A 21,840-nucleotide genomic window follows, 5' to 3' on the forward strand; every position below is an offset into this window, starting at 1 on the left:
TAGCTACAGAGTTGCGTGTGTATTGTCCCACACTGGCTATTTTATGACATCAGGTTCATACTTTCAAAGATCAGGTGTTCCTTGTGATTTCACAAAGGCTCTGAGAAATGCTAACATTAGCTCATTGTGGGACGTGCTGTCTTTTGCCCATGAGTTTTTCCGCCCAAATCCCCCTGCACCCTCCCCACCTTGACTTCTGCTCTTTTAGCTCACTTGGACGTTTTTTCCCCCTGAGCTGTTGAAGTAACTGCAGCAACCTGAGTAGGGTCAGGATGCCAGGAAAAGACATGCATGGGTTATACTGTCATTGTTGCATCCTAAAGCAACACCCCTCCCCTTATACAATTTTTAAAAATTCATTGGTTCTTTTTTTTTTAAGAGAAACATCAATTCGTGGCTTCACCCATCTGTGCATTCATTGGTTGATTCTTGGAGGTGCCCCCGGCCATGGAAGAACATGCAGGGATGAAGGGAAGCCCCCCCCAGCTTATGGGGACCTCACTCACACCAACTGGGCTACCCGGCCAGGGCCTGGAGGCCCTTCCCTGAGTCAGGCAGATGGACTGCTGCGCCCTCAGCCCCAGGGAGGGGGCTGTGTGGTAGGAAACATTGTGAAACTAGTTTGCCTGTGTGACTCTGGCAGAGCTGGTGGAAGGCGTGTGTGCTGTGTTTCTCAGGGCGCCTTTGTTCTCTGGGTTTCATCTTTGAGCCCTCGCTAGAGGGGAGATGCTGTTCTTCCAGGGTGAACGCGGTTCCCTACATTTGAATAGTTCCAACAGCTCTGTGAGGCCCAAATTGGGTCAGTTCTCATTTTACCAAATCCGCAGCTGAGCTCAGCCAAATTCCGCCATCCAGCTAGGGAAACAGAATTTACCTAATTATCTGTCCCTTTGTATTTGGTCTGAGCTTTAAGAAGGTAATCTTTCTGCTTTTGCATATGCTAATGATAAAAGCCTTGTGCTGGGGGAAAACAAGGGCTGTGATGGTCAGCGGGGAGGGTCCTTGGTGGCGATGCTAGACTCTAACGTGGGGAACCACTCTGTGTGCCCGGGTCTGGGGCGTTGGGACCTTGTCCCAGAAGAAGCAGGGCGACAGGTGCTGGGAAGGACCTGCACACTGCTTGCGCAAGTGAACAACACGCGGCACCAGCAGCCTCACTGAGCCTGACGTTGTTAGAGTGAAGGGCCTCCCCCTCTGTGTTCCAGCTTTTTTCATGTTTGCCCGCGAGGCCTAAAAATGTGGTCTGGAGTGGAGCCCACTGTGCTTGGTGCACCACCAGGTACTCTTGACACCGTGGCCTGGTGAGAGAGCTGGTGATGAATTTTATTCAGCTGGATGGTCAGGCAGGTGGTATATAATTTGTCCAAGTCTTTTACCCTAACCCTTGGGATCAGATGTGCCTCAAAATCTCTGATTTTAGAAGGAGTTAATAACTGTGCGTGCGTATCTGCTCGTAACAACATCACAAAATAATGAGTATTACCATTTCTTCAGTGAACATATGAAAACTCACACTCAGTGGTAAGAATCATAAACCATTTTCATGCCAGTTCCAGTTTTGCTGTCAAATAACTTAAGTGAAAACTTTGGATTACCAGGGCCCTGTTGGGTTTTAGAATTGCAGAAAGGGGACTGTGGGTTTGTATGGGGGGTGGAATCCTTAACACCCTTCTTCCTGTGCATTGTCTGAGACCCCTTCCACCCACTGTCTGTCAGGTGCCCCCAACTAGCACCTCCTGCCTTGCGTGTGGGGTGGTCCACAGCACCCACTGTGCAGCACAACAAGGCGAGCTTTCTGCAGCTCCTCTTCTCGGCCTTTTTCCAGTCTCTCAGGCATCCACAGTAGCCACCCCTCAGTCCCCCAGCCTCCTCACCCGGCGTCCCCTCGCTGGCTGTTTGTGTTCGTTTGGGAGCAGAACCTGGCACTTACCAACCTGGGTCCACATGGTTGGAGGTCGAGTTATTATTCAACTGGAGAATCGTGACTGCCCACACTTAACAGGGAGGTGTTAACAGGGAGGTAACAATTGAACATGGTACCAAGTGGTAAATTTGGGTCGTGTGAAGAACAAGCATAGACACTGTGGCGTTGCTCATAAGACAGGCTGGCCTGCTTGACCTGGAGTATTCTCCAACCTGATACGTAGGTAAGGGAGGATGGCCAAGTATGATGTACAGGTATTTGTCTCTAAAAAATCCACACGCACGGACTCGAGCATGTCGTTGGACGATTGTGTACATCGGGAGAGATTTAAAAGTGTTGGCATGTGTGTATCTTTTTGCGTTACACACACATGTTATGTTCCCTATCAATAGTTTTTTTCAGACACTTCCCTTTTCTCCACCAAAAAACAAAAACAAAAAACAAAAGAACAGGGGTCCCGTTCCTCTCTCTCCCTCCTCCCCTCTGTCCCTCCTCCCTGTCCGAAGCAGCGGCACGTGGCCAAGGGTGTGTGGTGGGAGCCCCCACCTCGGGTTTGGACTTCGTATTCAGTGTCTTTTCCATAAATCATGTGAAGCCTGGTTTTCGTGTTATTGAATAGACTCAGTTTCTTGGCTGGACTTGACTCCTTGAACTTGGCTCACCACTTTTAAATGGGAGAGCCTGCGTAGCGGCACACACCGATAAGGCTTCTGGTTGTCATCAGCCATTCCTCACTTCATTTCTACAGTGGGGAGTGAAGCAGCCCTTTTGGATGGTTGGACACCTCCTTCCGTCTCATTGAGAGTTAGTGGGAAGCCAGAAGTCCCCGGTCATTCCTAAAGAGCTGCAGCGGGGAACATCGCAAAACTAAGTTTACAGCAGCGAATGCATTGTGTTTCGCTTGGTATTTTGGTGATGAGAGGCCCCTCCGTCCTTTGAGCCCACCTGTTTCTCACTGATGTGAGCCATGGTATTTAAAGCCAGAAGCCCATTCTTACACAAGGACGGTGTGTTTGAATCCCTTGTTGGATTGCAGGTAGTCTGAAAAGGAGGTTTCCAGAAGGCGATTGCGTGCACAGCATACAGTCATCTTCCTTAACAAAGCACTTGATTTAAGCTCTGGCCAAGGAAAACCTACCTACTTGGTATTTTTATTTATTTGTTTTTTCTCTAAAACTCCCCCTTCCTCTCCCGCTGGGCCCACATTCCTAGGTCTTTGTCTCCGCTTGGTATTTTAGAAATTTTGGGGAGAGGAAGGCAGTGGGTGGGGCCTCCTGGAAGCTGGGGGCAGGGAAGAGGGTGGTCGCTCACAAGGTCAGAGGTTGAGCCTGCTCCATTCAGCTGGGGCAGCCAGATTGTCGCCATGCAGGGGCGGGGGCGGTGGGGGTGGGGGCTTGTGCGTGCATCTGCCTGGGAAGCCCCAAACAGGCAGCCCCAGGCCCTGGAATTCCTCCCACCAGAGGCCTGAGCCTCTCCCCCACCCCCTTCCTGGAGCCATAGTTCGTGGCCTCTGCTACATTTCTGGCCTTGGACCCTCCACGCAACCCTTTCTTCGGAAGACGTGGGTTCCAACTTATTCTGTAAAAATAATCTTGCAGCTGGTCCAGAGAGCTGTTCCCCCCACACACCATCACCTATTTACGGGTCCTGGTTACGGGTCCTGGTTCACAGGCTCTGAAGTGGTGGGTTTTCGACCTCAGGCGCCAAGCTCGTTAGTGGGTTGAAAGTTCTACTCCAACTTTCTGCTACAACGTTTATAAAATTGGTCACGTTTTCCATATTTAGACAATGTGTTTTTTTTTTCTTTGAAAAGAAATCAGTGGTTTATTGATCACTAGCACCGTGATGCGGTGCGTTACTCACCCATAGCATTTGATGATAGACTAGCTGGGTGCTCCCCATGTCCAGCACCAACGCCCCCTGGGCCCGCACTTTTGAAGTCACAGTGTGATCTCGGACACCTAGGGTGGGGGGGTCTGCCCGTTGTGGAGGGTCTGGGCTCCAAGGCTGCACACGTGAGAGGCCTGCTGCCAGGGGCTTCTTTCTGGTGTTGGGACCCCAGAACCAGGGCTCCTGGGATGTCGGAGGTAGAATGGTTCTCCCGAGGCACCTAGTCAGACTGGCTAGGTGGTCCCGTGACCAGGTAGTGCCAGGCTCAGGTGAACAGCCTGAGGGACTTGGCCACCCCCTGCCTGTGCAGCTGAGCGGTTACACAGCACAGCGGGGCGTCCCGAGCACACAGCTGTCCCAACAAGAGGCTGGTCCTGAGAAGGGGCAGAGGAGATTGCTTCACTGATTGGCAGGAGGGGCAGGAGACAGAAGGTTCCAAGGCCCGCTTCCTTCTGATTTAAAAGGAACCTTCTGACGGAGGGTTTTCACACCAGCTGTTAGCAGAGGAGTGATCCCTTTATTCCCTTGACAAATGGAAGGAGCAAAGCAAGGGAATGTGGATGGAACCTGTGGGCGAATTGCTTTAGCATCACATCATTTAAAAAAAGAAAAAAGACTGTCCGGGAATCACCACCAGACTTGAGAACTTTAGGTTTATCAGATCAGAAAGATGAGCTCATCTCTCCATGGTGGCCCTGCTTTTGAAAGGGATTGGTCTCGAAGAGGGCAAATTGCCAACACTTGGTCGCAGTCTACCCTGGCTCACAGAGAGAAGGGTTGTAGGAACCGACAAAAAATGGTGGCAGAGCCACGACCCTGAGCACATTTCCCCCCTCTTATAAAGCTGAGTCCGTAAAACTTGCTGCGTCGGAGCCACTTCTTAAAAGTAGGAACAAAATCTCCTAAATCTTTTCCTCTGTCAGAACCCGAAGTTCCTGGAGAAGCAGCCTAACCCACACTGGATTACTTATCTCCCTGTTGTAACTGTTAACCTGGAGCGGGGCAGGCCTGTCTGCCAACTACCATTTGAGAGACTTTCCTAGTGGATGCCTGTGCTCCACACAAAGACTTGAGCAGGTTAATGAAATAACCCCGGGAAGGAGAGAAATGACCTTCTCACTGTGCTTCAGGGCTGCTTCTGTGGAAGACTTTCAGCCTTACAGGAACTTCCTGGCCCTTGGGGCCACCCCACCCCCCACCCCCCGCCCAGCCCCATGCTGTTTCTCTCTATCTGTCTCTCAGCCAGGTCGAGTTCTTGTACTGTTTCATGTCTTGGACCTCCAGCATGCCTAGCAAGGTGCTGTGGGCTCTGCATGAAGTAGCCGGTACCAGGCATGTGTGGAAAGCAACTCCTTAGGAGCCTCAGGTTGGCCCTGGCTGGTGTGGCTCAGTGGGTTGATTATGGGCCTGCAAACCAAAGGGCTGTCGGTTCGATTCCTAGTCAGAGCACACGCCTGGGTTGCAGGCCAGGTCCCCAGTGGGGGGCACGTGAGAAGCAGCCACACATTGATATTTCTCTTCTTCCCTTCCCTCTAAAAATAAATAAAAACTTTAAGAAGAAGAAGTAGAAGGAGTCTCGGGTTGGCCTCTGTGCTCTTGCCTTGCCCTTGCTAACTCTGCGGCCTTAAACAGCTTGCAGCCTCTTGTCTGCATGTGGGGATTCGGTCCGTTGTGTATGTGGGAGAGCTCCCCTTGGACACGGCTTCTCTGCCTCCTGTTGCGTGCCGGCTGTCTTTCCCTCACACCCAGGTGTACCAGAGGCAAATTTAAGCTCTGCTCTTGAAAGCAATCCAGCAAACATTTACACGGAGTGGCGCTAAGTGCCCTGCTCTGTGGAGGGAGACAAGACTGACCTGGTTTTCTGTGCCAAGGAGCTGTCGCTCCTGAGAGCTCCTCATTTATCAGCAGGTGGAGGTGGTGCCAGCCCTCCTCTCCCGCCCTCCCAGCACGCTGGGCCCCAGGGAGATGGAGAACATCGCAGAAAGCAGTTAAAGCGGTTTTCTCAGCATGGGCTGCCTCCCAGGGTCAGCTCCTTGGAACAACTTGGCAGGAAGAAGAAAAACAAGAAGCTGGCTGACCTTACCACTAGCTTTTGCCCTTAGCTTGCTTGAGTGCCCAGAGGACCACACTTTGCCTGTTGTGCTAATCTCCTTGATGGGAGTGGGGGGCAAAAACCTGTGGTGTGAGGCCCATTAATTCTGTCCCCCACTTGCTTTTTACATGCCCAGAGGCTGGGGTGGCAAGAGAAATTTTCTGGAATAGTCTTTCATTTGGGCCACGAATCTCAGTAATAACATAATCTTAGAACTTTTCTGGGTGAGTAATCTAAGATGCAGGGAAACGTTAACGCCTTTGCAGTGTCTCAGTTATCTCGGTTGTCTGTCCTTTGACCTGGGACAGGGGCGGGGAAGAAGAGCAAGCTGTGCTCCCAGACGAGTACCCTGCTCCCCGTCCTCAGAGGGGCTGTGCCCCTTCATTGGGAACGGAGTGGGCGGGAGTCTGGGATGCAGAGCGCCCTGCGGCTGTCCTGCCTGTCCCCAGTCCTGCATCGCTCGTTAATGCCTGTCCCGGTTTTGGTCCCCAGGTGCTGCACCTGTACTGTGACACTTGCTCAGTGCCCATCTGTCGGGAGTGTACAATGGGCCGGCACGGCGGCCACAGCTTCATCTACCTCCAGGAGGCGCTGCAGGACTCCCGGGCGATCACCATCCAGTTGCTGGCCGACGCCCAGCAGGGCCGCCAGGCAATCCAGGTCAGTCCTTCCCCACCCTTCACCTAGTTCCCTTGTTCTTCCTTGCCCAGAAAACCTTCCCGCTCCCTTCCAGATGGCGTGTGTAGATTACTGGGCAGACACCAGTGTCGGGGGAACGTGGAGAAGTGGCCCAAGTGAGCCACTGTGATGACCATACCGCACCTATCCTTGGGTCCCTGGGGGCTGCGGGGAGACCTCCTTGAAGTTTTGTGCAGATTGGGATGTGGCCAGAGTTACCGGCCCGTCTGGGTTTTTTCCAGACACCTAGCCTGGGCCCCTATCACACCATCTGTCTGGTCCCCAGCCAGGCCCTCCCCAAATCCAGGTGGATTGCTGAAGGAGGGAGCTCAGTGCTTTTCAGACAGAGGCCTTTGCTAGTCAGAGTTTGTTTGCTTGTTTGTTCATAGGTGAGAAATAAGTGAGCATGGGAGATTTCTCAAGATTCAGAGTCTCAAACTCTTTTTCTGGGTTGTAAGGTCACATCCTGGTAATTTAGACTCTCCATCTGCTTGGGGTTAGGAAGGGGCACATGGAACCTGGGAGCATAGCGAAGCTCTCTCATAGTCAGGTTGCCTCGTGTGCCAGAATTGATTTTTAAATCTTCTCTCCTGGTCCAGGTAACGAGGTTTTGGTACAACAGGAAAATACTGAATAGGAAGCTGTTGTTATTTACATTCTAGAGTATTTGACCAAGTGAAATTTTTAAAAAAATATCTTTTAGGAAAATGGTTGACCATGTGCTCTAATTGAGGGGCTCAGGGGTGCTCAGCCTGTAGCCCAACACAAAGTTGTAAATTGACTTAAACTGCTCTCAGCCTTTTTTTTTTTTGCTTACCAGTTTTTATTAGTGTTTGTATATTTTATTAGTGTTCGTGTATTTAATGTGTGGCCCAAGATAGTCATCTTCTTCCACTGTAGCTCAGAGACTCCAAAAGGTTGGACACCCCTGGGTTGGATTTGAATAAATTTCTCCACAGCTATCACATTCCTCTGCGTGATCATGAAGAAATCTTTCTAATGTGTCAGATTCTCTGATATGCAAGTCATAACATTGGAAGTTTGAGAGCCTGTATTTCTGGAGTCACTTCTTCTATCGTATTCTTAACGCCTTCAGAGTGTCTCTTGTTTGCTGTTAAATCTCTCTTGTCAGCATAGTTTGGTGTATAGTTTTTATTTCTATTTTATTTTAGTGACTCTGTTCCTGCAGCTAATGTCTGAGTGTGTCCCGTCCCCCCCCCCCCCCCCCCGTCCATTGTGGTATTATCTGACAAACCCCTTTCTGTCCTTGGAGATTGAGGACACACAGGGGGTCCTCAAAACATAACCAGAGAATTGCTGGTGAACTCTGCTCTGCCGGCATCTGTCGCTCAGGGGTGAGGAGGATGTGTGGTTAAAATGATGAATTCTCAGGAAAGGACAAACTCGAGCTTTCCGTGGGGAGGAGAGAGAAGAGCGGGTTTTGCCTGCCGCTCCCCACTTTCCGAACATGGCCAGTGGCAGCTGAGAGTCCGCTGTTCGGTTAGTGAAAAGGACATGGGCGTGAACATCAAATACTGGCTGGTACTATTAATAGCTGACACGGGTGCACATGCTGGATCGTGGGGCATTTGGGGGGGAGGATCCGAGTGGCAGGGTGGGCATCTGGGTTCTTGGGGTGAGTCGGGGTGCTCACTGTGTTAATAATCTGTATGGCCACACCGAGAGGCACCTGCTGAACGCCAGCCTCGGAAGTGCTTGTGTGTGGCCGCGCGCATTTGGGGGAAGGTGCGCTCTTTCCTGGCTCCTGGTTGTTACCCTTTCAAACCTGCATTCAGCCAGTGATTGGAGACTTGGGGTGTAATCGGACACCCGTTTCTGTCTAAAGTTCTTACCGTGTTGCCAATACATTGACCATTCCGACAAAAGTATCTGAAGGCCTCTGTGAATAGTAAAGTCCGGGTTCTTCATACCTGTTAACAAAGAAGTCCCTGGATGTTGGTAGAAAAACACAGCCCCTTTTCCTCTGAGTTGACTCTCTGATGTTGGCTCACACCTTTGGAGGCTGGGAGAGGAAGTCGAGGTGAAGATTGAGGACAAGTTACTATAACTTTGCTCAAAAAACATTTTGCTGAAAAGAAATTCTCTGTCCCCAAAGTCTGAAGACAGGTGTGATCTGGTTTCCAGTGTGAACAAGGGTTTGTTCCATTTGCACTCAGTTCCTTGGACCCATAACTCTGGTTGTCCTGACCCCACACAAGAAAGCCATGTCCGGTCCTAGACTGGTGGCTCAGTTGGTTGGCGCATCATCCCATACGCCAAAAGGTTGCAGGTTCAATCCCTGGTCAGGGCACACAGCTACATTGTGAGGTAAGTGTCCAGCTGGGGCACATACAGGAGGCAGCCAATCAAAGTCCTTCTGTCTGTCTGTCTGTCTCTGCCTCTCTCTGTCTTTTTCTCTCTGTCTTTCATCCCCTCTTTTCTTCTCCCTCTAAAAATAATGCACATATCCTGGGGCAAGTATTAGAAATAAAGGGAGGAAGGACGGAACCAAGGTCCAAGAAACTGAGTGAGAAAGGAGGAGAGTCTGCACGTCTTCAGCAGATGCTCAGCCGCGCATCTGCAGTGTCACAGGAGAGCACTGTTCCGGGAGCTTCGGGGGGGGGGGTCCCTGTTAAACCCAGATGTCACTTTTAAAGTATATCTGGAAAGACTGGGAAAGGCAGGCAGTATATAGTACAAGGTATGTTTTTGATTATATAAAAGGATTCTTAGATTTGTGTGTGGACATGCAGGTGTTTTCTCCTCCGCAGTGGTCACTGAGCGGTGGGCAGAATGGCAGCCATTGACATCTTGAGCCATGCCCACCCCACGGGCTACTGACATGGTGGTGAAGCGCCGTCAAGTAACACACTGATTTGGGTGGACCTGCTTCAGACACTTGGTTTCTTCCTGCAGTCGGTCGAAATGTTAAGTGAAGGGCCCAGACACACAGTATTTACACTGTCACTCTATAGCATTTATATTAAAAAGTACAGCAGAGATGGTAGGGAGACTGTTCTGTTCTTGATGTGTGAACATCAGAGAAGGGAGGAAGGAATATAGTCCATGAACACAATTTTGGAAGAGTGGTAAGTTTCTTGAAAATATACAGAGAACCACTTCCTTTAAAATATTTTTATTTACTTGGTTTTAGAGAGGGGAGAAGGGAGAGGAATCAATGTGAGAGAGATACACATCAGTCAGTTACCTCTGTCTCACCCCCACCCAGGGGTGTGGCCTGACAGGGAATCAGTCTGCCGACCCTTGGGTTCACAGCCCGTGCTCGATCCACTGAGCCACACCAGCCAGGGCCACCTCATTCCTTTTAAAAAAAAAAAAATCACGAAATACTGAATCCTTCTAGTCACAGGGTAAGAAGAGATTCTGATTCGGAAGTCATCGATCTAAGAAACTGTCCTAGGTTTGTGTAGTTGCTCATAATAGTGTTAATGTATTAACTATGTCATTTGAGGCTTTTAAAAGCCATTATTTGTACTGACAAATTGGCAGATCCAAGGAACAATAGATATACCAGAAATAGGCTTTATTTTGCTACTAACATAAGACAGTTAAGACATCAAACCCTGGGGTAGAGAACACACAATACAGTGTACAGGTGATCCGTTGTGGAATGGCGCACTTGAAACCTGTATAATTCTGTTAACCAATGATCACCCCAGGGTACATTCAGTAAAAATGAGCAAAACACAAAGACATCAAACCAATTATAAAGCATGGTAAAGGAGGGAGAAGGAATAGATTTTAATCAATCATAACAAACACCAAAATTCAAACCTAGCTAGATTAAAGGGTTACATGGAGAGCAGGGGGGAAAGTGTTAAAAAAAATACAAGTGGATACTTATGTATATTGAACACAAACTAGAAAATACAGCAGATGGTTACTCTGAAAAGATCATAAAAGTAGTTAAAACAGGAAGACATAAAGGAATGAAAGAGACAAAAACACACCTGTTACAGAGAGAAAATTCAGCAACTCAAAATATTTACCCCGAGCAGCTATCCATTTAAAACAACACCAGAACACTCTTTTGGATAAATAGAACGCACCAGAACACTCTTTTGGATAAATAGAACGCACCGAGCTCACTCTTTGTGGGCAGGAGAACATGTTTTGGAAAATACCCAGAGCTTTAAACGTGGGCGTAACTCATTTCTCTTTTGGGAATCTCCTGAGACAGGGCCCTGCATTTCAAAGGTATTTGTTGCACCATTATGAATCATCAGCAATAGGTATAAGGGTGTTTTTAGCTACTTAAATTTATAAAGCATTTGTGATCACATTAAAAATAAATACAGTGTTAAGTAAAATGAGAACGCTCTTTTAAGTGAAGTTGGTTCAAGAAAATTTAGGCAGACCCAGAAAAGAGTGCACAGAAGAATTGGTAGTAGAAGTAGATCTACACAATATTAATGTTTTCTTAGAAAACCATGATTGTATTTCATTGTGTAACTTCTGTACGACCCAAAGATAAAACACCACAGTAAATAACAAAAAACTTAGTATTTCATTCGCAGTGCATAACAGATGGCTAACAACCTTTTGTCATAAACGAGCTAGTAGTATTTTCTTTTAAGGTGGGACTGAGGCAAGAATGTTTCATATTTATTAAGGAAAACATGGACAATAAGCTGCACGTATTTAAGGTACCACATGTTTGGTATCTATTTCACCCATGAAAACATCACAGTCAAGATTGTGAACATGTCTGTTACCATCAAAAGTTTTCTTGTAACCTTCACTCTCTCAATCTCTCCATCTCTCCCTCTCTGTTCCAATGTTCCCAAGCAGCCACTCATCTGCTTTCTGTCATAGGTCAAGAGTTTGTTTTGAGGAGTTAGGACGTGAATTTAGCAACTAGTAACAGGCCTTCACTCTGCTCCCAAAAAGTAATGGTTTAAGGAAATATTCAAGGTTTTTAGCCTCTCATACTAAAAGATATACAGGTAGTGATTGGAGAGTCCTTTATGTCTGCCCTATTGTTCCTGGGTGTTGACATTTACCTCTGTTCCCCAGAATGGCTGCTGGAACACAAAGCCTTATATCTATGTTTCGACCAATTGGATGGAAGTAGGCATGCTCTTATTTTATAGAGATTTCCCATATGTCTTGTTTTTTTAAATTGACTTTGGAGACAGAAAAACATAGATTTGTTCCACTTACTGATGCATTCATTGGTTGATTTCTTGTATGTGCCCTGCCTGGCATCGAACTCACCACCTTGGTGTGTTGGTGAGATGCACTAACCAATTGAATACCTGGGCCGGGGCTCCCAGAGGTCTTGCATAACACATTCACTGGCCAAAAGCCCAGGGTCATGACCACATCAGTTGCGAGGGTGTTTTTATCCAAACTCACTGCAGCCTTAAAAAAAAAATAGAGCTTCTGTTACTTTTTATCGGGTATTAGCAATGAGTCAGTAGTAGGACAGACAGGACAGAAGTGAAACGGGTGTTCTAGCCAACCAGCTGCCTTTGCCCTGTTCCCTTCCTGATTTCCTTTATTGGACATGACTTCTCTACCCATTAAAAAAGTAAACGCTACTCTTCCTGTTAAAGCAGGAGTGATAGATATCCTACCATTTAGCACCCAAATGAAGAGAACTAAGCTTAATGATTAAGCATAATTTTCATTAAAATTTGTTTCAGCGGGGGAGAAAGAGGGAGAGAAACCTCAGTGTGAGAGGGAAACATCGAGGGGTCACTTTCCGTGTGCACCCCAACCAGGACTTGAAATGACGACCTTGCGCTTTGCAGGGTGACACCCAGCCCACTGAGCCACACTGATCCAGGGCTAAACATGATCGTTTTAAGTTGTACAAATGAAATTCTAAGTTAGTCTAGACTTTTTCAATTATTTTGGCCCCTTCTGTTTTTCTGTTACCATCTTAGACCAAAGTCAGCTGCAGGTGCACCTGCCTGCCGTGCTGGAAAGTGAGGACAGGGAGTGCTGAGCATGGCTACTAACTATCCCAGGAAGTAGGTCAAGGAAACAGTTTTTCTATTGCAGATATGGAAATGGAAGGACAAAATACCAGATCTCCTTAATCCTTAGGCCTCCCTTTTCGCCAGCAAGAGTTACCAGCCATGTTTACTGACCTTCAGCTTGGTCCCAGGCACTGAAATAGGTACTTGATGCATGTACGCAGGGGCGCCTGGATGGTGTGGGTGTCGTTCTTTCCATTTTGCAAAGAGAAGACTTTGCTGCAAAGAGGTTAACCTCAGGTAACCTGCCAGAGGCACATTGGCAGTGCAGAGAAGTGCAGTTTGTTTCCAGATCTAATGGATGCTCTCACTTGCGAGGCAGGTGTTCACCACCCCCTCCCCACCAATAGGAGTGAAAAAAATCATGATTAAAACAACTTGAATACATCATGACCTGATTTAAAAATTTCCCATGCTCTCTTAGTTAGGACTCTTGGTCAGAGTCAACTCAAAGAGGATGAATAGTCTCAGGTGACCGGGTAGAAGAATATTGACGGATCAGGCTTCAGGTATCCAGGGACGCGGGCCTGGGCGCCAGCACCGTCAGGCACTTGGCCCTGCCCCTCTCTCCGTGGCCATCTCATTCTTGCCAGTGGACCCGGGCTCGTCCGTGCAGTGGGGAGAGAAAGGTGGGCTTTCGTGGAGATCTCTTCAGGCCCGTGCTGTCCAGCAAGCCGTCCTCGGGGCAAGAGTGTGGGGTTTCTCTTTTCCCTCTGTCTCTCCATTTGGTCGGGAGGGGAGGAGGCTGGCATCATCCAGACGTAAAATCCCAGGGAAAGTGAAGAATATTGGGCAGCCAACTCTGCAGGTGAATTTAAGTCTTGATCAACTTTACACCACCTTTCCACCACCTTTCCATGAGTATCAGTATCCTAGAATTATATCCTACGTTGTGTGTGGGTTCAGTACAATTTGGGAACTGGGTGTTTTAATTCCCATTTAACAGCTTTTGTTTAGAAAAGCTCTTGCAGACACTCTATTCCCTTTCTTCACCCAGGGACATTTATTAGTTTCCCCTCCACAGTTGGAGGTAATACACGCTTACTGGAGGTTGAGCAGAAGGGCGTTTTTTGTTGTTGTTGTTTTGTTTTGTTTTTTTTCCTTTTTCCAGTCACTTCTGGACCCCGCCTCACACCGCAGACCCACATTTACATGTTTGCGTTGGTGCCAAAAGGTGTGAGATTTTCATGGGCTCCTCTCCTGCGGTAAGGAGGCAGCCCGGTACGGTAGGCAGCGCGTGTATTAATCTCCCGAGTGGGGCCCTCTTGTCTCAGACACCTCGTGTTCCTCCCAGCCTGACGTCTTCATCCACGAACGTTCAAGAGAAGTTTCTGTGTGAGCATCTAATAAATCATTTCTGGATGGGAAGGGCAGATGCAACAAAGGCACATCTCCGCCATTGCCTTTTTTCATCCAGTGTCAAACTACAAGTGTTCCACGGACAGCTGGGTAGGAGCCAGGGTTCCTACTTTGTGCCTCAGAGAGAATCACAGCTTGGCTGTGTGTAGCTCAGGAGTCTTAGTTTTGACAGAGCACCCAGAGGTGACCCCTTCGGTTGATTCAGTCCATACCTAGTCCCGTGGAGGGAATGGACCCCGACAAGGGTCTAGAGTTACAGCAAAGAAAGCCCGGAAGACATCTGTAGTGGGCCTTGTTTTTACTGCTTTTTAGAGCACCATTACTTCGACTCTTCCCGAAAACACACTTTTGGTCACCGAGGTAACTAGAGGATTGTGTAAGGTGCCTTGTTTACCTGGGGGTGTTCATAAGCTGGGTCAGGGATACCCTTGCTCTCCACATAGGAGAGCCTTGATTCCTTACTTTCTTCATCACATTTAAGGCGCCATTGAGTATAAGCTTCGTGTTTATTTTACATACGACTAATAAAGGGAAAATCCTACCGATAGTTTAGGATAAACCCATGACAAAGACAGTAAATGTGACTAAAATTGTATGTGGAGTGCACCACGGCCTTTTTCACATCTGGTGTGGCGGACTGAGTTTCTGGGTGCTGTATCGGCACTATTATGACCTGCTGGTTGTCAGGACACTGTACAGCACCAGCCACCAGGCCACCGCTGGTCTCCATAGCAGATGCCACTAATCACTGAGTACCACTTAACTACACTCTTCCCCAGGAAACCCACAGTAGGGCCTCAGGTTCCTCAGCACAAAGTGGCCATCGCTCGGGTCCACTGGACCCTCAAATTTCCAGTGTTTGCTTGGATCTGTTAACATTTAGAGCATGATGACATTTTTTCTCGCGCCCCCCCCCCAACCTGTGCTTGTCATTTTTTGTTTTTTAACAGCAAAGTGTACATCTGTTTTCAAAGTTTACCCAGCCCCTTCCCCCACTGTTCACGTCCCCCAACCCTCCTGCCTCTTGCCTCCTGCAGAGGCCTTGCTTTCGGTGATGGGAACTCGTTCCGCAGGTCCCAGTCTGCGCATCCTGCAGGGCAGTGCCTGGCCGCCTTGTGTGCGGTTTGGGGAGGGAAGATCCATTTTGTCTGTAATATAAAGCCTTTCTGACTCTCAACCCGGGGACTGATGACTATCTTTGCCTGCGTGGGGATATCACAGTAAGAGCTTTCGTACCTTCCACCTGCTTGAAAAATGGAAGTGGAAGAGACAGTTCCTAATAGAAGGTTCTAGACCCAAGGGCTTGCAGGGGCCTGGCTGGGCAGCAGTAGGGGAGAGGCGAGCAGACAGTCGCGTGCTAAACATGCCTCCCGCTCCCAGCCCAGCAAAGGCGGGTGGTCATTGCCCTCCCAGCCTTTTCTTGCCCCTGCAGGAGTGTGGGCCTGTTACTTCCTTCCATTTCTTGTGATTTTTTTTTTTAACAGAAAATCAGTTTGGTAAATAAGATGACATTGGTATAAATAGAAAGCAGTTTGCCTCCCCTGCTGACCATTGAGGAAACATCAAGAAATATGGGCATAGACTTGGTTGCATTGGTCAGATTTTTACTTGGACACCAGCTCCTTTGCTAATGATTAACCAACAAAACAGGGTGTGCCGAATACGAATCGCTCTCCCACCCGTTCACACGAGCGCCACGGGATGCCGGGCTGCGGCACTTACTTCCAACCACGTACCTGAAGTGGGAAGAAGAGATTCACTCTTCCTTCTTTGTGTTCTGATCAGGGACATGTTTTTCATCCTGTCTGCAGGACTTGGTTCCGATTTCTAGCTTTTTCCTCCCCAAGGATGAGCTGGGCAATGTCTTCTCTTTTTGTTCTAGCCCTAGAGGTGGTGGCTGCTTCCTGAGGCTACTATTTATATCTATAATCCTCAGTGTACCCTTTGTCTAGCACCTCTCCAATTCCTGTTTAACCAGATTCCCTCTGTTAAATTGTACCTGTTTAAATAAATGTCTAGTGAGGTCTCTCTTCTTCTGAATGAATGACTGCGGGCCTGAGATTTTTTTTTAAAAGATTTTATTTATTCATTTTTAGAGAGCGGGGAGGAGAAAGAGAGAGAGGAAGAGAAACATCAATGTGCGGTTGCGACTCATGCTGGGAACCGGCCTGCAACCCAGGCATGTGCCCTGATTGGGAATCAAAACATGGTTGTTTGGTTCTCAGGCCTGAGCTCAATCCACTGAGCTGCACCAGCCAGGGCTGAGATATTTGAGATCTATTAACCCCGTATGATATTTGCTTATATGTACACTTTTTGATTGGTCATTCTAATTTTTTATCTTAGGGATAATTGGGATGTATCCATCAGCTTCCATTTGTTGGCAACTGTATCAGTTTCCTGGAGGGTTTGCTACAACCGATGATCACCAGCTGGGTGACTTAAAAACAACAGGGATGTACTGTCTCAACAGATCTACAGGCTAGAAGTCCAAAGACAGGGTGTCAGCAGGAGCAAGTTCCCTCTGAAGGTTGGGGGGAAGGACTCTTGTCTTGCCTTGTCCTAGTTTCTGGCTGTTGCCACCAGTCCTTGGTGTTCTGGGTGTCACTCCCGTTTTCTGCCTGTCTTCACATGGCCTTCCTCTTGTGTGTCTCTCTGTCTTCCCTTGACCCTACGCGGGTGAGTACAGTGGATCTAGTTCTCACCCTTGTCCATTTTCACCTCGCGTTAATATCTGCGAAGACCTTGCTTCCAACTAAGGTCACATCCTGAGGATTTAGATGCACCTGAATTTGGCAGCAAAATGGGCAGTGTTTAGCCCAGTACAGTTACCTGGTGCTTTGAGGAACACAGCTCTGTCCATAGACATGAACAAGTTTGAAATGCATAGATGATCGTTGGTATTACCAGTCAGAGGCTGTGTACTTGGCCCTCACTTGGTTTGATACATAATGATACTTGTGGTAAGATTGTAAAGGTGGAGCAGAAGGATGGTGTGACGCTGTTTCTGAGCTGGGTTTTGAACCGGGTGCATTTGGAAGAGGAGGCGTTGGGGCAGTGGCCGGCCTGTGGGCTCTGCCGGTCCACCCACGGGCCCACGCTGATCAGCTCGGCGGAGCCTTAGGTCTCACGAGGACTGGAGCTGAGAATGCAGTGTGGGGGGTGGCTCTCCCGCCATGCAGGCTGAGGGCATTAAACCTGGTAAACAGGGGCCTCAGTTTTACTCTATTTTATTGGGGGAGTGGTTTTAAATGACTGAATGAGTTGTGACTGTTCAGCGGGACTGTATTCATAATAATAAGGTTGATTGTGGGTTGTTTGATTCTGTAGGTTATGGTTGCCTGGGGGGCAGGGTGGAGCTGGGATGGAGAATGACTGCTTAATGGGTGCCATGGTTTTCTTTTGGATTGGTGGAAGTGTTGTGAGTTTAATGTTCTGTATTTTGCCACAGTGGGAAAAAAAATAAGGCAGGATGTGTGACTAGGCCTAGGTGCTTGTTATCCCGCTCGTCTGACGAGGGCTGAGTGGGAGGAGGGGGGGTGGTAGGGTTTTGTTGGAGGTGTTTTCTGAGAACTGTTCGCAATCACCTGTGTCCGGTCTGTGGTCTGCTCCTTCCACGTCTCCCGTTTACTGTTCTCACAGGCCCCCTTCACCGAGGTTGGGGCCAGGAGCTCTATTCCAAGTTCTTCCAACTAGTGGGATGTGGAGTCTGGATCCCCGACTCCTACGGTTGACCGTCAGCCTCGTTTCCCCCATATTATCCCAGTTTTGGATGTGCTCTATATTCCAGAAGTGCCTCGCTCCAGGGTGCACGGGTGCTTGGTCACCCATGACCAATTCCTGGGCCCAAACTCTTTTTTTTTTTTTTCTTTCTCTTTTAAAAACTTTTCATTATTTTTAGAGAGGGGAAGGGAGAGCGATGGGGAGAGAGACATCAGTGCGAGCACGTGCCCTGACCCGGAATTGAACCGGTGACCTTTCGCTTTGCAGGACGGTGCCCAAATGCCTGAGTCCCTCTGGTTGTGGCAGCTCCAAACTGCACACTTCCCTGAGCCCGTCCTGGTCTTGGACACCTGCTCTACAACTGTTATTGCACCCTCAGCAGTCGGTTTGGAATCTCTGATTTAATACCTCAGTGTCTCAAAGAAATCCTTGTGGCTTTTGAAGACGTGTCATGTAATATTAATGAAAACATGAGGCCTTCTGTCTGGATTAATTTTTTATGAACAATAATACGTCTGATTAAACTGGCTGATTTACTAGAGCTGGTGGTACCCGGTGGGGGGGGGTGCAGTGGTGTGTAGATGGTCTCCGACCACAGGGCACGGTTTCTTAGGTGACCAGTATTCCCAGTATGCACTCGGTGTTGGTTCTGGGTGGAACTGACATGACAGGGAGAGGATGGATGACCGCTGGGCTGCAGCCTGTCTCACGATGCTCTCACCCAAGGGGTGTGCCCAGCCTTTGGGGTCCCCCCCAGGCAGGCAGGGCCTGAGGCCGGAAAGTCTGGGGAGTTAGTCGTGTGCCGGGGGAAGTGCATTTCACATCTGATCCTCATCCCCAGTTTTCGGCTGTGACCCAGCTACACTGGTTTCACTGTGTCAGAGTATCTTTTAATAGTCCTGACATTCACTGCGTAGGTGCCATTTCTCATACAAAGAAACCCAGCGCTTGCCAGCAGCTCCTTTGGTTACATGTCAGACAGATGCCATTCTCTCCCTAAGTGCCTGCTTTCTTTTCCAAGGAAGTGAATCCAGCGGCCTGGGGGGCCCAGGGTGTTGGCTTTTCAGGTCTGGGGAGAAAAAAAAACAAGTCTTGAGTGTTTTGTCTGAGGCCTGTGAAGGTCCTTCTAATGCCATGTGACTGTTTTTGGTCTTCCAGCTGAGCATCGAGCAGGCCCAGGCAGTGGCAGAACAGGTGGAGATGAAGGCCAAGGTGGTACAGTCGGAGGTCAAAGCCGTGACGGCGAGACATAAGAAGGCCCTGGAGGAGCGGGAGTGCGAGCTGCTCTGGAAGGTAATGGACGGTGCCTGTCCACCCCGGCTCTATTTTTAGAGTCCCTGGATCCCTGTGGGTGCTGTCCAGGCAGTAAAACAACAAGAAGCCTTTTCAGAAGTAGTCTGGTACCAAGACCAGAGGAAGAGTCCCGAGTGTTCTATTGCACACACGCAGAAGGAAGCAGAAAGGCAGTACAGTCGCAGCCGTTGCTATGGAAGCAGGCTGGTAGGAAACATCCTTGTTTTTGGAGTCCTGGCTGGATGCGCTTCCTGAACCCTTGGGGAAAGGCAGCTTTTCCACTAGTGAGGGCACGAGCGTGTGCCCTTTCTTCCTGTTGGGGCAGGAAGGCGTGCTGAGCACACTGGCGTGCTGTTGAGATAAAAATCAGCTGGGAAGGTGGCTCTCCCCACCCAACTCGCCATCCCAGCATTTTCTTCTCGGATCTTCTACCCCAGTTCTGAGGGAGGAGGGTAATACGCCTGCGAATGGGCCAGTCACGCCATTACTACACTCTCAGAACACACAAGTAAGACCGCTGCACACAAAGCCGATTTAAAAGGCTGCACTGAGGTGGATGCTTGCTTGTTTTTATTTTTAGAAAGAGGGGAAAGGAAATAGAGAAACATTTGTGCAAGAGATCCACCAATCAGTTGCCTCTCGCACATCCCCAACTGGGGGCCTGGCCCCCAACCCAGACATGTGCCCTGACCGGGAATGGAACTGATGACCTTTTAGTTTGCAGAGCGACACTCAATCCAACGAGCCCCACACCAGCCAGGGCTGCATGCTTATTTTGATCATCCCAATTATATGATGGTAGAGGTGACGTCTCAATTTCTGAAAGTGACCCTCACCAGTCAGAACGCTCTCTGGAAGGCCATCTCGGATTCTGCATTTTCCATTTAGTTAGCTTTCCGCCTCTTCAGACCTCTCAAAAACTGTGGCTTCATTGCTCTTGGACAAGAAGAGAAAGACTCCATAGGTAGAAACAAGTGTGAGATTTAATTCGGCACCTATTTTATTTAGGCACCTTTGTGGCCCTGACATGGTTTTCAGGCAGTCCGATGTCCCCACGGTCTGTCGGTCTCGTGCCACCCACGAATGTTAATTATAACTGAAAGGGGCCCGCTTCTTGCAACCTGAGAGCTCTGTGGTGAACTCGGCCACAAACTTGCTCTTCTGGATTTGCTGATGAAAAGGCCTTTGTGTGTTTCTGCAGATCTCACCTGAGTTATCCTCCCTCCTGTGAGGCTGACTCACGGCCACTTCTGCAGGCAGCGCTCTAAATGGAGAGCATGTTTTCGCTCTAGGAGAAGCAGATTTGGAAAAAAGAGTCAATTTCTCCGTGCAGTAAACTTTGTTTCTACTTGCCTAAAAACTCATTCTCAGATTCCTCCAAAATAGGCTTGCTCATTCTGGACACGCCTCAGTCCCATTGATCTTCACCTTTTGCTCTGGCACCTTGCTCCAAATCACGTGAGGATACCTGTTCTCTTTTATTAATTACTAATTTTTCTGCCCCAACCCAGCAAAGTTTTCCTGCTTGTATCTGCTTGGGCACCTCTTTGATACAATGTTGTATGTGTTTGTTTGTTTTGATAAAATATTACTGAGTGCCAGGGATACATAAACAAATTTATGTATCCGGATACAGCTTTCCCTTTTTTTCTTTAACTCATCAAATCATACACTTTATATTTTCTTAGATTTATTTATTTTTAGAGAAGGGAAGGGAGGGAGGAAGAAAGGCAGGGAAACATCTATGTGCAAGAGAATAGATCAGTTGCCTCTTCGCAGGCCCTCAACTGGAGACTCGGCCCACAACCCAGGCGTGTGCCCTGACTGGGAATCCAACTGGCAACCTTTGGGTTACAGGCCAGCACTCAATCCACTGAGTTACACCAGCCAGGGCACCTTTCATTCTCGTGGCTTATAAATTTCCAGTGTTCTTGGCTTCCTCTTGGAGTTAGCTACAACTACCTACCTAGCTGAGCAGTCAGAACTAAAGCCTGGAGGTTTGGTCCAGTGCAAAACCAAAAGACAAAGCCTGTCTTTGATCTGTTCCCACAAGATCCTCTCTGCACAGGTGTGTCCTGCTTCCAGAGTGGACAGATGAAAAAGCACATTGCACGGGTCAGAAATCACATCATCACTCCCTGAGGGAAAATTCGATTAGAATCCAGTGCACCCTTATTTTGAATTAGGCTTTCTGTGGCTTTCAGATCAGCATCGCACCCAAATTCACTGTTCTCTGCAAAGCAGCATGATCTAGCCGGGTGATCTGTGTATTCCCTTCATGGAGGAAATTACTTGAAATTAGAGGACTTTTAGTAGTTAGTTAATGCAAAAGAATGAAGAAATGACTCTCTATTTCATTGGTCAGACAAAATCTCTCATTCCCGAATAGTATGGTTTGAGAACCTTAGAAGCGGGAATTACTACAGCAGGTCAGATTCCATGTTTATTGTAGCATTTTAGATTTAGAGAGCTCCTTTCTCCAAATTTTCTGTGTTAGGCCTTTTGAGTTCCTTTTCGAAGGTTTCTAAAACTTGTTCGTTTTAGAGGGTTGGAGAGAAGAATAGGGGAGGTGTAATCTCACCAAATCCATTTTCTCTACCTAATCATGTGGGGGGCTGGGGGAGAGGGAGGATGGGGGGCTATCTTTCAAGACATTTCAGACTCTGTAGCTGCTTTGAAAAGTCAGTCTTTTGCTCTGGCTGGTGTGGCTCTCAGTGGATTGAGTGCCATCCTGCAAACCAAAAAGTCACCAGTTCGATTCCCAGTCAGGGCACATGCCTGGGTTGCAGGCCAGGTCCCTAGTAGAGGGCACTTGAGAGGCAACCACGCATTGATGTTTCCCCTCTCTTTCTTCCTCCCTTATCCTCTCTAAAAAT

The 21,840-nt window shown here is 48.4% G+C and overlaps 1 protein-coding gene across 1 annotated transcript in view; it reads left to right on the forward strand.

The window, feature by feature from the left end:
* TRIM71 (tripartite motif containing 71) overlaps nt 1-21,840 on the forward strand; it is a 61,042-nt gene that overhangs the window by 36,309 nt on the left and 2,893 nt on the right. Inside the window, exons 2-3 of the mRNA XM_037148220.2 lie at nt 6,399-6,566; nt 18,830-18,964. Of these exons, the coding sequence (XP_037004115.1) occupies nt 6,399-6,566; nt 18,830-18,964 (303 nt within the window). The remainder of the gene's footprint in view (nt 1-6,398; nt 6,567-18,829; nt 18,965-21,840) is intronic.

This window comes from Artibeus jamaicensis, unplaced genomic scaffold (genome assembly GCF_021234435.1).
Source record: "Artibeus jamaicensis isolate MK-2021 breed Jamaican fruit bat unplaced genomic scaffold, CSHL_Jam_final contig_519, whole genome shotgun sequence".
Taxonomy (NCBI): domain Eukaryota; kingdom Metazoa; phylum Chordata; class Mammalia; order Chiroptera; family Phyllostomidae; genus Artibeus; species Artibeus jamaicensis.